Below are 17660 nucleotides of genomic sequence, written 5' to 3'. Positions count from 1 at the left end.
TCTCAGTTGCTTTGTCTAAGGCTTTCTTTGCCTTGCTCCAGACACTCTAGAACAAATCTGCCCACTCAGCTAAAGTGCCCGAGGATGGAGGCTCCTGAGGGTATTCTGGCATAGGTGCAAATTCTAGCCCTGTGCTACTGTGTACTGCGTTATTATATGCTACCTCAGCAAATGGCAGGAGTCCTACCCATTTAGATTGCTGGTAGTTTACTTAATAATGCAGGTACTGTTCCATCATTGCATTGGCTCATTCTGTGACCCCATTCATACTTGGATGAAAAGCTGAACTAAACTCTTGGGAGGACCCAATCATCCTTATAAACTCCTGCCAGAACCTATTAGTGAACTGGACTCTTGGTCTGAGATGATGTGCTTGGGTATGCATGTAATTGGTAAATGTGCTGCAGAAAAATCTTTGCGAGCTTCTGGCCTGAGGGGAGTCCAGGGCATGCAATGAAACGGGCTTACTTAGAAAACAGGTCCATGACAGTCCAAATCACAGTGTTCCCCCCCCCACTCACTGGTCATTCCATGATAAAGTCCATGGCTATCTCTTCCCAGGATCTGATCAGTTGACAATTGCTGAAGCAAGCCCAGGCTCTTCCCTGGTATTCTCTTGCTGTCTGCACATACAGCACAGCTTTTCTCATAGCTCTCAATGTCCTTTTTTCATTTTTGGCCACCAGAATTGATGGTTGGCTAGATGCAAAATCTTTAGAAATCCAGAGTGACCCGCTTGCTTGGCATCGTGACTATGTTGCAAAACATGTAGCTGCAAGCTGTCTGGGACATACAGCTTGTCCCCCTTCTACACCAATCCCTCCCTTAGAGTTAGCTCTGTTATGTGCTCCTGGCTACTTTCCTTTGTGACCAGAGGCAAGCTCGCCTGACCAATAACCAGCCAAGACACAGTGAAGGCCTTTTGTTTTGTTTATTGCAATATGGGGGAGAGAACCTATCAAATCTTGGTTCAACCCAAAATATTCCTTTCTTTATACAGCCCTGTCCAGGCTGCACATCCCTCCTCTTTTCCCATTGGCTGAGGTACTAGAGGTCACACTCTTTCCGTCCGGTTCTTACACATATCCTGCTAACATATTAAATCATATTCATATATACAACAATAAGAAGAAAAATTAGACATTTAAATAGCTATTTTGAGCTCTGTGGATATTTAAACCCCCCTTTTAGAACAATAGGTTCTTTCCTGTTTTTCAATTCAGTATGTCTTTCCTCTTATCTTATTCAGCTTGTTTTCCTGTTTTCAATTCCTTTTCCCACTCTCAGACTCAGCTAATTTTGCCTATGTGTTTCTCTTACATCCTTTATGCTATCCTTTCCTGTTTCCCAGCCATTATACTTGCTTCTTCATCAGTAAATTTCTACTGCAGCAAGTTCAATTTTAAATTTCTCTTTCAATATTAAATTTTTGAAGACTTTTCGTTTACTTCTATCAGCTCTCTCTGATGAGCCCCAAACCATGCATCAGTTTGTAGCTCCAGTTTTAGTTGCTGGATAAAAGCGTAAGTAGGAGGTGAGCATCTTTTCTTCTCTTGCCGCCTTTTCAACTCAAAGTCAAACGGGTAAAAACTAAGCCCGCTGTATATAAGACCAGGTTTTATTTTCAGGGAAACACTTATAAATAATTTGAGAACCAAATGATGGGATTGTTATCAGGAATTCTAGGCTTCATTAATACTGTAGTATTGTAAAATATGATATTAGCACATGACAATTTAGGCCTTTATTTTTAACTTCATGAAATCATGTTTTCTTCTTCTTTGCCAAAGCCATTTCTTTTGGTATGTGAGAACTCATAGTTTCAGCACTAAACAATAGAGAATGTCCTTGAATAAGTTTGCAAGGTTTAAGATATAAACCCAGATGGGCAAGAGTAATGAAATCTTTAAATTTGTCACTTCGGGAACACTATCTAGAATCAATATTTTCTATTGTTCATGTATTATATGTAAATAATTATCACTAAATGTTTAACAAATGTTGGTTATGAGGTAAAGCTCTTTGACAGCCGAACACATGGGAGTTTTGACAGCTGTCAAAACTCCCCAGCAAGGCGCAGGCGCAAGCCGGTTGACAGCTCTCGGCTGTCAACACAACGCAGAGCCGCCCAGCCACGAGGAAAGAGAACTGTCAAGAATACGCGAAGCCGATTGGAGCAGGAATCGCGGCGGGAGAAGACCGGCCGCTGATTGGACCAGCCAGCCGGCTGCCAGCTATAAAAGCCGAGCCCTTCTGTACCTTGTTGTCCGATACTGAATAAAACCTGTTAACGTTGCCAGCTGTCTCTGAGTGGTCTGTCAGCCACTTCACTGGCGACGAAGGTGGGATCCGTTCCACCGAGCTGAAGTCACAGCCAGGGAAGAGAGTTCCCGGCCAGCTGAGCAAGTCACTGGAAGTTATAACTTCCACAGCGGACCGGACCACCGGACCCTGACAGCATGGCCAATTTCGGACACGTCAGGGAGTTCGACACCCACCATCCAGAGTGTTGGAGTCGCATCTGGGGCAGGTCGAGGGCTTCCTCTTAGTCAGTAAAATCACTGACGACAGAGCAAAAGCCGCCGCGCTCCTCTACATAAGCGGCCCCCCAGTCTACGATGCCGCCGTGGGGCTGTTCAGCCCAACACCGATCGCCGAGGTTCCGTACGCCGAGCTCACCGACCGGCTCAACAAGCATTATATGCCGGCCCGCTCCGAACTATACTGGCGGGTACAATTTGCCCAACGACGACAGCGACCGGATGAAGCTGCGAACGACTTCATCGCAGGAGTCCAGCACGCCGCTTGGAGCTGCAGCTTCCCGGACTTGGAAGACCGAATCAGGGACCAAATAGTCATTGGGCTGAGAGACGAACGTCTCCAAAAAAAGATCATATCCAAGCCGGATATGAACCTAGCCGAGGTCTCCCGGGAGATCTTGGCTTACGAGGACAGCCACCGAAAAAACTCAGCCCATTCTACGCCAGAAGCCCATGGAAGCATACATCAGGACGAGGCAACCCTCAGCGACGACGACGAAACCATAGACCTAACAGACATAGATGCGCTCCAACGCCGGATGGAGAAGCGACAAAACCGACGGAGTGACACCAACGACAGACAAAAAACGAGGAGCCTCATCCCGCCACGAAGGGACCAACGCACCAACTGTGCCAGCTGCGGGGGCAACCATGCCTGGGCCAGCTGCCGATTCCGCAACGCGAAGTGCCACAATTGTGGAAAGACCGGGCACATCAAAACCGTTTGCCGGAGCCGCCCCCGCGACAACTTACACGAAGTGGAGGCTAACCCCCCAGGTACGAGCACCAACCGAGCCGATAAGGAAAAGACCCAGGGAAGCTTAGTGGAGGCGGTAGACAGGGTCCATTTTTTAAGCCCAAAAGTCAAAATTAAAACTAGACTCCAGGGAGTCGCCTGCGACATGGAGGTAGACTCCGGGTCGGCAGTATCCCTAATCTCCTTGAAAACATACAAGGAAATCTGCCGGCGCAGCAAAAAGACAATCCCCTTAGAGCCCCCACACGTACAATTGGCAGATTACCAAAAAAAAAACCATACAACTTAAGGGGAAAGCCCAAGTATGGGTCGAGTATGAAAAATTTAGGGGCCCCCTAGAAGTGCTAGTAACACAAGGGGATCGCACCAACTTAATAGGGCTAAACTGGTTTAGCCCCTTAGGCATTGCCATCACTGGCGTCAATGCCGTACAGGCCTCAAGCCTTGAAGCCGTCTGCAACAAATATGCACACGTCTTCGACGGCTCGTTGGGAAAATATAAAGGTCCGCCCATCTCCTTCAATCTAAACCCCACCATACAACCTATCAGAATTAGGGCCAGGAGGGTTCCATTCGCCCTCAAAAAGAAAATTGAGGACGAGCTGGAACGCCTCGTTAAGCTGGGGGTTTTAGAACCTACAGAAGGGGGAAGCTGGGAGACCCCTATAGTAACCCCTATTAAACCTAACGGGCAAATAAGACTCTGCGCTGACTATAAGGCCACCCTGAACCTAGCGCTAAGTGCCCACACTTACCCTGTTCCAGCGGTGAGAGACGTCCTCGCCTCCATCCACTCCGGCGCCATCTTTGCGAAACTGGATCTCACGCAGGCGTACTTGCAATTGCCTGTAACCAATGAAACCGCGGACGCACAGACGATTGTCACGCACCGCGGGGCATTCAAAGTAAAAAGATTGCAATTTGGCATTTCGGCAGCCCCGGGGATATTCCAAAGCATAATGGGAAAAACTTTGAAAGGGATTCCTGGGGTCTGCCCTTAATTCGACGATGTGCTCATCTCTAGAGAAACAGAAACCAATTTGCTGACAGGTTGTCAGCTGTCCTGGACCGGCTCAGAGCAGCTGGACTTAAGCTGAAAAAGGAGAAGTGCTACATAGGAGTTCCTTCTACGGGATTCCTGGGGTACAGGATAGACGCCCAGGGCATCCACCCTAACGAAAAACTCAAAGCCATCCAAACAGCCCCCAGCCCCAAGAACAAAGAAGAACTCCAGGCGTTCTTGGGGCTATTAAATTTTTACAACGCTTTTCTACCCCACAAGGCTACAATTGCGGAGCCTCTCCACAGATTATTGGATAAGGGCACGCCGTGGTCCTGGACTAGGACACACGAGAACAGCTTCCAATCACTCAAAAACATCATTTGCAATAGCTCCAAAGTCACCCTATTTAAAGAAGACGTTCCCGTCTGCATCGCTTGCGATGCTTCCCCGTACGGGATAGGAGCCGTCTTAAGCCACCTGGACAAGGATGGCACACAAAGACCAATTGCTTTTTACTCCCGTACCCTATCCAAAGCTGAAAGAAACTATGCACAAATAGACAGGGAGGTTCTAGCTATCGTCGCAGGCGTGAAAAAGTTTCACGACTACCTATACGGCAGACCCTTCACAATTTTCACCGACCATAGACCCCTATTAGGCATATTTACTTGGGACAAGGCGACTCCCCAAATCTTGTCCCCTAGAATCCTGCGCTGGTCCACCTTTTTATCAGCATACTCCTACAAGCTGATACACAAACCAGGTAGAGAATTAGGGCACGCTGACTGCCTCAGCAGACTCCCAGTACAAACTGAGGACCCAGATCCAGCCCCAGCAGGGAACATACTGGCTATCTCAGAGCTACCAGAGTGCCCACTCTCAGCCAAGGTTATAGCAGCCAACACCACTAAGGACAAAATCCTTAGCAGGGTCCTGCACTGGGTCACCGCAGGGTGGCCAACAAAATGCCCTGAATCAGACTTCCGCCCCTTTTTCACCAAACAACAAGAATTAACATCCCATCTAGGCTGCCTCCTATGGGGAAACAGGGTGGTGATACCCAGCAAGAACACACAGCAGACACTCAAAACACTACACGAAGGACACCCAGGGGTGGTATAAATGAAGCTACGTATGGTGGCCGGGCATTGACAGGGACATAGAAAACCACGTAGGGGGGTGCTATCCATGCCAGTTAAACAGAGGAGACCCCCCCATGCCCCAGTCCATAAATGGGAGACCACAAAAAACCCATGGTCCCGCATCCACTTAGATTTTGCAGGACCAATTCGGGGACAGAGTTTCTTAATAATCATAGACAGTTACTCAAAGTGGCTCGAGGTCATCCCCCTCAATAAAACGACAACCTCCACCATACAAGCACTTAGGAGGGGTTTTGCATCACACGGCCTCCCAGACGTCATAGTTTCCGATAACGGACCACAATGCACTTCTCTTGAATTTCAGATGTTCACTATGAGGAACTCTATTAGACTGGTTACATCAGCCCCATTCCACCCGTTGACGAATGGAATGGCAGAAATTATGGTAAGATCCACCAAGGAAGCGTTAAAAAAGTTCATAAAAGGAGATTGGCACCGGCGGCTCAGCCAATTCCTCTTGGCCCAACACACCACACCGTGCACTACCATGGGCAAATCACCTGCAGAACTCAGGTGGGGCAGGAGACTAATAACTAGATTAGATAGGCTGCATCCGACAGAGCAGCCTCCGACCCAGAACTACCCCCCCCACCGCGAACCTTCACACCGGGACAAACCGTTTGGGCCAGGAGCTATTCCAGCTACGAGAAATGGGTTCAAGGGGTCATAATACAACAAAATGGACCCCTTTCATACCTAGTAAACACGAGCTCCGAAGGCCATCTACGACGACACGTGGACCAGCTCAGAACCCGGAAACCTGAAAACACATCCCCATCACCGACGGAACATCAAGTCTACACACCCTCCGACCCCACACCAGATGACCCAACCCCACCCCACGGGGACGCAATGCCACCACTTCTGCAGGGGGAAGGGGAGCCTGGGAATGAAACACCCCCACGACGTTCCAACCGAACCAGGAAAGCACCTGCCTACTTCCAGGACTACGAATGGGCAGGCAGCAACAGACAACAACAGGGGGGCAGAAACAATCCGGGGGAAGGGTAAGGGGTGTATTATATGTAAATAGTTATCACTAAATGTTTAACAAATGTTGGTTATGAGGTAAAGCTCTTTGACAGCCAAACACGCGGGAGTTTTGACAGCTGTCAAAACTCCCCAGCAAGGCGCAGGCGCAAGCCGGTTGACAGCTCTCGGCTGTCAACACAACGCAGAGCCGCCCAGCCACGAGGAAAGAGAACTGTCAAGAATACGTGAAGCCGATTGGAGCAGGAATCGCGGCGGGAGAAGACCGGCCGCTGATTGGACCAGCCAGCCGGCTGCCGGCTATAAAAGCCGAGCCCTTCTGTACCTTGTTGTCCGATACTGAATAAAACCTGTTAACGTTGCCAGCTGTCTCTGAGTGGTCTGTCAGCCACTTCAGTTCAAGTGTCACATTTAATCAATGTCTTTTATTGTTTGATCACTTGCTTTCTGATGTATCACATATATCAAAAGTATGTATCATTTATTTTGTGTACCCTATAAAAACTTGATATTCCTTAAATTCTTTTTGCTTTGCCTGAACAATGATTGTAGTGATTCATATTTTTGGACAAATAGTCCCTTTGTAAGGATAAATTTATCTTCTCAAATTCAGGGATCAAATTCTTATCAACTCCACCCAAACTCGGGTGCCTGAATTTGTAGGCAACATACACAGTAAGAAACTTATGAAATAGGTTTAGGGACAACAATTAGACTGTCAGCTGTGAATATTTGGTACTTGAATCTTAGTCTTGCTAATCTAACATCTCATTTCCTTCACTCAATGAATTGGTAATCCAAAACTCCACATTTATTATCAGGTAAGAACCGAGCATGTTATGGTTGTTGCCTGATTATTTTCCTATCCCTTTAAGAACCACCTAAATGTTACCTGTTTTAAAACAATCTTACATAAAAACATACTACTGCTATGTACTTCCTCCATGGGAAAAATTCCTACGGCCGTCTGTAATGTTTGCCTCAAAAGGTGCCTGAAGATTGTCGTTATTTTTTAAAAAAATAAGAGATAATGCTTTACTGAGGAATTGAAGGTCTAGTGTCATACAAGCCCTGGAGCATTCCTGAATTGCCATACTAAGTACGTAGCATTTATTGATATATCCCCAAAGTATTGCGTTTGGAAACTAATAATTAAAAATACTGGCAGAGTAGCAATACTTACATAGAAAATTGAAGTCACAGAAATAGTGTTTTGTTTTATCTTCACGATTTAGAGATTTTGGACAGGCTATGCTCCAATCGATGTAAACAGGGTTATTTGGCTTGTCACAGCTTCAAGAGACCTCTAATTAGATGATGGGCCTTATTGCTTGTTAGAAATTGGGTGCTTTATTCCGGTTTAAACTGGTTTAATTATTGATGGTAGCAGAGATAAATGGACAAAACGAGTTTGAGCAACAAGATTTAATAGCTGCGCACATCTCTCGCGGTTCATCTGAAAAAGGGAATCTGTCCAATTAAGGAACAAATTAACTCGTTCCTTATTCGCCATTCACTTATGGCAAAGAAAGTAATCTGGAACAGTTAACAATTGGCTGGACGTGTGGAGAGGCGCATAGAAAGTATCTGAGGAGGGGCCACGCTCGCGCTGCGTTTAAGAAATAAAGCCGAGCCAACAAGGCGGATGACGCTGGTTCTACGGTGGCGGATCCGGAAGAGGCGGGCTCGTGAGTGTGGATGGACGAGGGTGCCGGGGCCTGTCTGGATGATTGTCTGACTGCAGGACGAGCGATGTGTGGGGTGAGGAGGGGCGGGATTCTTCTTCTCTGTGTGGGGAGGTAGGGAGCGAAGACCGTTGGAGAGCCGTAGGTTACGAGGCGTCATAAAAGTAAGACGGACATAGCAGGCCCGGTCCCAGGTTGTGGCGCAGCGAGGCTGAACCGGGTCAAGTGAGGTTGAGCGTGCTGTCGGCAGAGTGGCGGGGTGTTGTTTCGGGTACTCTGAATCGGCGGAGGGGGAAGAGGGAGGGGGACCTAAGAACGCCTGGCTTTCCGCGCCGCGGCCGCTTCTCCTTTTCCATTGTAGGCCTCTCACGAAGGCCGGCGACGCAATGTGGTTGGCGGCGGCGTCTTTGCCGGCAGACAGCAATTAACACCGCATCACCTTCGGCCCGCTTTTCTAGTGAATTACAAAACAAGAGGCACTCAGCAGCGTGGTCTCTTACTTTTCTTCCTCTGGGCCCTAATCTCAACCTTTTTTGCGCGCCGACTACCGAATGCCGCGTTCCTTCTTTGTGCAACGTTTCTTCACTTCCAACTCGCTGTGCTCCTTGTTGGTTATGGCTCACCCGTTTTGCTTTCCCAGCTTTTCAGTTGCCGTTGGTCTGCTGTGTTTCGCCTTCGAATATGCACCTAACAGCCCCCTGCCCCTCCCGCAAATCTCATACTGTGGCCCTTTCCTTGAGGCTGGGGTCTTACCTCTTTCGTGTTTGTCAGGAAAGAGATTGATGTGGGTATCAACGTTGTTCAAATGGGCAAAAACCTGAAGTTTACCGCCAGTTGAATTTATAACGATTTGCACTGGTAAAATATTCACTACTTTAGTTTTTTTCAGCCATTCAGGATTAAATAGTGGAGGACCCAAGAATGTAAATTCGTGTCTGGAAAGTAGGCAGGTGCTTTAGCTCTGCACCAAATTCCTATTCCAGTAATGAATCACCTTTAACAAGCTATTCATCCCTTCATTGTACCTGCTTAACTTTTTAACTATTGACATACATATTCTCTTCTTTTCTGTTTCACTCTTGGTCAGCATGGATTTTTTTTCCTTATTTCTTGAGTTGTTTCACTAATGAAATAGCATTTTACTTTAGAGAAAAGCTTTGAATTAATTAAATTTCTAACCAACAAAAGTTTTTTTTAAGCCTATGTTTTGAAGTGCAGTTGAATTTCATCATATGGAAATTATTGTTGGTACTATTTGTCTAGTTAGCATAGAAACTTGGCACCGTAAATTAATTATTATAAATGTCCTTTTAGTGATTTTTATGTTATGTGAAACCTATAGTTATTTCCTCCAGCTCTTGGAATTTAAGTGTGGATTGAGAAACAATTTTCTCACAAAATATATCCATCATAGAATGTTTCTATTTGGCTATTTGTGATTTGTAGGTATAGAAATAAAATAAGCCATTGTAGTTTGTTGATTGGTTCTTAGATAAGGGAACTGAGGAAACCAAGATTCAGATCCTCATTTATTCATGATCAGTTGCTGCTCTTGAGCTAATTCTATTGTCTCTGTTTAAGTTGCAAAAATAGGACAATTCTAATATATGTAAATCTAAAATATGTTAATATATCAGGGTAATTTTTAACTGGAGAAGTAGTAAAAGGCATTATTTTAATTTAATTTAATTATGGGACTTGTATGCCGCCCTATCTCCTGAAGGACTTAGGGCGGCTAACAACAATAAAACAACAATAAAAACAATACAAATATTAAAAGAGATTAAATTTTTCAAAACCCCACTAAAAACCAATAAAAATTAAAACAAAATTAAAAACCCCGTCGTCAGTCCAGGTCGGCCAGTTGGAAAAGGTATGTCTTTAGGTCGCGACGAAAGGACCAGAGATCTGGGGCCGTCCGAAGTTCTTGGGGGAGCTGATTTCAAAGGGCAGGTGCCCCGACAGAGAAGGCCCTCCCCCTGGTGGTCGCCAGCCGACATTGGCCGACGGCACCCTGAGGAGACCCTCCCTGTGTGAGTGCACAGGGCGATGGGAAGTCGTTCCTGGCAGCAGACGGTCCTGTAAATATCCCGGGCCTAAGCCATGTAGGGCTTTATAGGTAAGAATCAGCACCTTGAACCTCACCTGGAGGGCAACCAGCAACCAATGCAGCCCACACAGGAGTGGTGTAATATGGGAGTATCAGGATGCTCCCACCACAACCCACGCAGCCGCATTCTGCACCAGATGAAGCCTCCGTGTGGTCTTCAAGGGCAGCCCCATGTAGAGAGCGTTGCAGTAATCTATACGGGAGGTAATGAGTGCATGAGTGACCATACATAAGGCATCTCGGTCCAAATAGGGGCGCAACTGGCGCACCAGGCAAACCTGGACAAATGCCCTCCTGGCCACGACTCCTATATGATCTTCTAAATTGAGTCGTGCATCCAGGAGGACGCCTAAGTTGCACGCCCTATCAACGGGAGGCAACACCTCTCCCCCCATATCCAAAGATGGTAAATCTTGGACAACATGAGATGCCGACACGTAGAGCCACTCGGTCTTGGCTGGGTTGAGTTGGAGCCTGTTCTTCCCCATCCAGATTCGTACCGCTTCCAGGCAACGGGACATCATGTCGAGGGCATCACTGGGTTGGTTCAGAGTGGAGATGAAAAGCTGGGTATCATCAGCATATTAATGATACCTCACTCCGAAACCACGTATGATCTCACCCAGTGGCTTCATGTAGATGTTGAACAGGAGGGGAGACAGAATCAACCCCTGAGGCACCCCACAATCAAGGGGCTTCGGGGTTGACCTCTGACCTCCTGTCAACACCGTCTGCGAACGGCCTGAGAGGTAGGAGGAAAACCACCATAAAACAGTGCCTCCCACTCCCAACCCCCGGAGACGTCGCAGCAAGATACCATGGTCGATGGTATCAAAAGCCGCTGAGAGATCTAATAGGACCAGGATAGAGGAATAACACTTATCCCGAGCCCGCCAGAGATCATCCACCAGCGCAACCAATGCCGTCTCCATGCTGTACCTGGGCCTGAAACCCGATTGGTAGAGATCCAGATACTCAGTTTCCTCCAGGACCAACGGGAGCTGCCGTGCCACCACGCTCTCAACAACCTTCGCAATAAAGTGAAGGTTGGAGACAGGACGAAAATTATTTAAAATAGCTGGGTCCAGAGCAGGTTTCTTGAGGAGGGGCCTTACCACCACCTCCTTCAAGGCAGCAGGGAAGCACCCCTCACTCAAAGAAGCATTGATCACTGCCTGGAGCCAGCCTCGTGTAACCTTCCAAGCCACATAAACCAGCCAGGAGGGACACGGGTCCAATAAACACGTGGCGGCATTTAATCTACCCATGATCCTGTCCACTTCATCCGGAGTCACAGGGTCAAACTCCTCCCAGATAATATTGGCCAGACATGTCGCTTCCCCCTCGTCAGATACTGCCCAATCGGAGTCCAGACCGGTCCGAATCTGAGTGATCTTGTCCAGCAGATGCTGACTAAACTCGGCCCGTCCCCGCCATGGATCTTCCCCTGTCCCTTGATTTAAAAGGGAGCGGGTCACCCTAAACAGGGCGGCCGGGCGATTATCTGCGGACGATATGAGGGCGGCAAAGTAAGTACGCTTCGCCGCCTCCATTTCCACAAGATAAGATCTAGTGAAAGATCTTAACTGTGCTCAGTCAGATTCGGACCAACTGGATCTCCAAACGCTCTCTAGGCCCCTCCTCTGGCGCTTCATCTCCCGTAGGTCCATGGAGAACCATGGGGCCAACCGGGACCTGCGCCGGGTCAGAGCCTGCAAAGGAACAACGCGATCAAGAGCCTCAGAAGCAGCCCGTTGCCAGGTATCAACCAAGGTCTCGACCGGGCTGTGGGAGAGGGAGGTAGGAATCAAACCAAGCGCTGTCTGAAACCTTTCCGGGTCCATCAGGCGCCTGGGGCGGAACCACCTGGTCGGTTCCGCCTCCCAGCGGCGGGAGGTGGTATGACATAGGCCTAGCCGCTGGAGATGATGATCTGTCCATGAAAGGGGCTGCACAGATGGAGAAACCCCACCCAGATCATTTAAAAGCTTGTTTTCACTTCTAAAAACTAGAATGAATTGGTGCCCAGTGAAATAGTTACAATTAGACGTATTTAGACTGATATAATTTATTATGGTAAGACTATTTTGTCTTAGATTTCTGTGTTAATTTTGCTTTAAGTGTATTAGTATACTTTGGAAAAATCTAAAAGTGCATCTATGGTAAACCAGGGATTGTCAAACTTTGTGCTACTATGATTAATATGTACAGATTTTTAATCCATGAATAAAATGAATAATTTTACTGAAGATAAGGTTGGGCATCAAATAAGCAACTTTTTTAATTGTTAAATTTTCATGATTATATGAAAAGGATTGTTGCACTTGGGTGATCTGTATGTTGAAAGCAGGAGCTGAATCCTACAATGAGTTTTCCCATTGTTCAAACGTTGGTGTCCAAGTTTAATTAAGGTATTTTTTTTAAAATTCCCACTCCCCACAAAGTTGCTCTCAACCCTAGGATGGGGGATGCCTTGAATCCGTAGTAAGTGAACCTTTGTGATAAAGAATTTGCTATTTTGGAGCACATTTGTGACAATATTTACAACAAACAAATTAATTGTAAACTTGAGTATTATATGAAGCCTTAATTAGCAAAAGTAGAGCCATCTATTTGTGAAAAGGAATATTATTAGTACATGTAAAAACTTACTCTTTGAAGTTCACTATAAGTGAAACTTTATTTTAGTAAAATAGTTTTCTAAGGGATGTGTCTGTAATATTTATTTTTAACATGAAGGGACTCATTATAAGACCAATTAAAATATATGCTACTAAAACTTTTGTATTTATTTGGTTGTTTCTGTATCCCAAGGAATGCTTGTACTTTCTTAGGATATTTACAGGAAATGAGATGGAGGAATGCCCTTTTCTTGACATTGTTTCCCTGCAAATAGTAAACCCAGAAATAGTTTGAGCCTTCAGGACTATTATTTCTTGTCCTCCATAAATGTATCCAAACTTCCTTTAAAATCATCAGAATTACTGATTGCCATATTTGTGGATTAATTATGCTTTCTGTGAGTGGCTTTTCTAAATTTTGTTGTCTTTGTTAAAATGTTCTGGAATTTTCAGCTTCATTAAAAGATCACTATTAATGTAACAGAATAAAACACTTCTTTCTCAACCACTTTCTCCTTTCCAGGCATGATTTTATACACCCCAGTCATGTCCATCTTCATCTTCAAGACTTTTTAAAAAATAAAATATTTCAACCTAATCATTTTAGTTGCCTGCTTCTGCACTTTTCTTGCTCTGTGATGTCTGTGCACAGTATTTCAGATGAAGATTTACCATAGATTTGAATAAAGACAATACAGTATTGGAAGTTTTATTTTTGGTTTCATTACTAATGAAACCAAGATTGGAGTTTGCTGTTTTCACAATTGCTAGACAATGAGTTAGTATCTTCATTTATTTGTCCACTCTAACTGCTAGAACTCTTTTTTGCTTTTTTTAAATAAAGAGTTCAGATCATTGCATACATGAAGTTAGCAATTTTTTTTGCCCTATTTTCTAATAGATTGAATATTCCCACATTTCAGAAATTCTAGTGAAGTAGTCAACATTAGTTTTCTCTTTTATCACCTTGAGTAGTTTGGCAAAATTTACAAATTTAGCTGACTCATTGCCTCATTGATTTCAGGGCACAACCTTAAGGAACAATACTATTTACTCTTATGTATTGAGGAGATTGTCCATTGTTTTGTGATCTTACATTTTTAATCAGTTAACAATCTGTAAAAAGACAAGTCATATTATTCTATAACTGGTAAGTTTACTGTAGAATCTTTTGATGAGAATTTTATCAAAGGCCATTAGAAAATCCAAGTTAGCACTTAGACTTATATGCTGCTTCATAGTGCTTTACAGCACTCTCTAAACCATTTATAAAATCAGCATATTGCCTCAACGACCTCAGAAAGATGGTAGGCTGAGTCAACCTTGAGCTGGTCAAGGTCAAACTCTTGGCAGTAGGCAAAGTTAGCCTTCAGTACTGTATTCTAATCACTGCGCCAATCCTATTCCATGCCACTTATTTGTATGCCACTGAGTAGTTGTAGCAAATGCCACTCAAAAGTTGCTCAGTGCCACTTTTACTCATATGCCTGTTAATACCTCAATTTTTAGAAATTTTATTGCTATTAATATTCCCATTATTTTTGTCCTTTTTTAAAATTGATGTCACATTGGCCATCTTCCATTAATCTGGCATTAAGCCTTATTCAAAAAACAAAGCTATATATGTGTTTGCAATGTTTTGTTAGGACGTTTATAATTTTATTTATTTTAGAAATCTTTTGTGGATACCAAAAGTGCTGGTGATTTATTATTAATTGTAATAAACTAGCAATAAAATACCAGATTCTGTAGTGCTTTACATTTGAAGGAAAAAGAATATTTAGAATATGCAGAGTCATATAAGCAGCTTTTGTGAGCAGCTTCTGAAATCAAACTTATCTTTTCCTAGGATTTGTTGTAGCTGCACAGAAAGTTAGCAAATTCAGAGAAAAGATGAGGCTGTTTTTAGAAGTTGGCAGTATATCCTTGTGCTCTGATACAGCTGATCAGTAATTCCAAAGGAGAATGAATACTTAAGGGATAAATATAAAGTATTTAGTTTCTGCCTATTGTCTTTATATGCTTGAGCATCTCACTTTTATTATTGCTCAAATCTTCAGTGGCAAATTTTCTGCATCAGATCTTCACAAAAGAAATATAAAGTTAGTACTTGTTAATGGCACAACAATGATTGGCTGATGCTGATTAAATATTGTAAGTTGGTAGAGGAGAAATTGGTTCTCTGAATCTGATATTATCATTTATATTGGTTGTGTTTTACTGTATACCTTTCCCCCTGAATTCTTCCTTAGAACTGGCTTCCAATTTTACAGGTTCCTGAACACTAGAATTATATTGACCTCAGCTTGGTTGATTTATTCATGAATTGAGGAATATATTTCACTTGAACTTACAGCTAAATATGGCTCTGTTCTGTTGGCAAATATTTGGGAGCAATGTAATAGCATTATGGTGATAGATTCCAGTGATTTACAGCACAAATTGATTTATGATTTATGAGGTTTTTTTAGGAGAAATAAACAAATTTCTTAGATGTGTATGAATTCATTTGAAATCAAACCAAAGAATAAGTAATGACCAGCTTGGATACATTAAATTCAATGTTTTTTTAACCTTTACAGCTTAGGTCCGACCTGTTCTTCTAACCTTTGATTTATCTTTTGATGTTACACAGTGTTATATGTGATGTGTTACCATATTGTTTACAGTATTCTGATAAAATTACATCGCCAGCAAGGAAGCCCCAAAGTTAAATACAATTGGCAGTGATAGGACAGCTATAACAATTTACAAGTAGTAGCAAGTAGTAGACCAGGTTTTGGCAGCAATTAAGGGAGGTAACTTTGAACTATATGCACTCCTCAATTTATAACAATTCATTCACAACTCTTCAAAATTATTACAGTGCAGAACAAAGGAACATGCGGCCAGTGCTGAAAAGTTACAGCACTTGCAGTGCCCACAGGGTCAAGTGATGAAAATTTGGTCACTTGACATTTTTTCCCCTTACAATCAAACACAGAGATTCTGCAATTCTGCTCATCCACCTGTCTCTCCTCCCTTCTGTGCCTAAAATTCCAAGAAGCTCCAAAGACTCATGAAGCAACCACCCCCCACTCCATTTCCATACAAAAGATCAAACATCTGGGAAATAGCCTTTTCCTAGTTGTGGAATAGCGTGAACCACTTCCAGACAGAAAGTTGACTGGCCACTGCTATAGTGCAAGCTCCATTCAGTTCAAAACCCAACTGGTATTCATTTACATGCCATGGAGTTTCAATTCCTGCTATTTTCTTTATTATCATTTCAGTCTCATCTATTTTTGTCATCTTTGTAGTACAGGTACTTTAAACAGCATTTTGGGGTTGATTATTTATTTATATAGTACTAATATTTTCTAGGGACTCTACAAAAAGTAAAAAAAAAAATCACAGTTCCAGTCTGCAGGCCTAAAGTCTAAAACTATGAAAACAATGGAAGATACATTAAAACAAATATTAGACACTAATTCTTTGCAACTGATTCTTTGCATCAGAATATTTATTGAAAGAGGCAGTCCTGAAAAACACAGGCCCAGTAGCAACTAATCTAATAGGCAAAACTGTCATATGTCAAATTTTCCTGTAAACATAAAATAAAATTGAAAAATGATTTCAAATATTCTTATTTAAGAGTTCCTTCTGGTGGAGAATGGCAGCTTGATACTCTCTCAATGCTGCAATTAGAAAGCATGAACATGGTATATTAGATGTTATGAATATGCATCATTGTTGAACCCTAAAATTTTGATCAACCAGTGATTAGATAAAATGGCTTAAAACCAGCTAACTCACTGCTGTGGATTTACATATTAGAATAGAATAGAGGTGGAAGGGACCTTGGAAGTCTTCTAGTCCAGCCCCCTACTCAAGCAGGAGACCCTATAGCCGGGGTGGCAAACCTATGGCACGCGTGCCACAGATGGCACACAGAGCCCTCTGGGCACATGCGCCATTGCCCCAGTCCTAGGCCTTCAGCTGGGTTTTATAAAACCTTTTTGCTTTAGTCCTCCACCGCTGTGTGCAAAAAAAAAAAGGTTCAATCAATGTCAACTCGCGAGAAAAAACTTGCAAAGTTGGAATTGATTGATTGAACTTTTTAGTCCCACCCAGTCTGCCATTACCACTGCAGCCACGCCTACCCAATGGGCCACACCCACCCAATGGGCCATGCCCACCCAGCACCCGAGGATACATAAGTGGGTTTTGGGTTGCAGTTTGGGCACTTGGTCTCTAAAAGGTTCGCCATCACTGCCCTATACCATTTCAGACAAGTGACTGTCCAGTCTCTTCTTTAAAACCTCAAGTGATGGAGCGCCCACGATTTCTGAAGGCAAGCTGTTCCACTGGTTAATTGTCCTCACTGTTAGGAAATTTCTCCTTAATTCCAGGTTGCTTCTCTAGTCAGTTTCCAACCATTGATTCTTGTCCTGCCCTCTGGTCCTTTGGAGAATACTTTGATGCCCTCTTCTTTCTGGCAGCCCCTCAAATACTGGAATACTGCTATCATGTCACCCCCTTTTCCTTCTTTTCTTTAGACTAGCCAAACCCAAGTCCTGCAGCCATTCTTCATATGTTTTAGTCTCCAGGCCTTTGATCATTTTAGTTGCTCTTCTCTGAACTTTTTCCAAGTCTCAACATCTTTTCTGTGGTATGCTGACTAAAATTGGTTGCAGTATTCCAGATGTGGTCTTACTAGTGTTTTACAAAGCAGTACTGATCTTGACTCTATGCCTCTGTTTATACAATCCAGGATTGTATTAGCTTTTTTGGGTGGCTGCTGCACACTGC

At 43.9% G+C, this 17660-nt stretch overlaps 1 protein-coding gene across 9 annotated transcripts in view; it reads left to right on the top strand.

Annotated features, from left to right (window-relative positions):
- The first annotated feature begins 8124 nt into the window (after nucleotides 1-8124).
- The window catches only part of CUL1 (cullin 1), a 107456-nt gene continuing 97920 nt past the window's right edge, over nucleotides 8125-17660 (top strand). For 2 of the 9 annotated variants that reach the window (XM_083378282.1, XM_083378281.1), the window contains exon 1: nucleotides 8126-8214. Coding sequence is in view for 1 of the 9 variants with exons in the window: in XM_083378280.1 (XP_083234406.1) it covers nucleotides 8152-8214 (63 nt within the window). In the remaining 8 variants the exon portion in view is untranslated. Of the gene's footprint in view, nucleotides 8215-17660 lie in introns of all 9 variants that reach the window. The other 7 variants (XM_083378285.1, XM_083378286.1, XM_083378280.1 and 4 more) reach the window with 7 other exon arrangements.

The sequence above is a fragment of the Vipera ursinii genome (assembly GCF_947247035.1).
Source record: "Vipera ursinii genome assembly, chromosome: Z".
Taxonomy (NCBI): Eukaryota; Metazoa; Chordata; class Lepidosauria; order Squamata; family Viperidae; genus Vipera; species Vipera ursinii.
The sequence above is the reverse complement of the archived record's forward strand: the minus strand, read 5'-3'. Positions and strand labels throughout refer to the sequence as shown.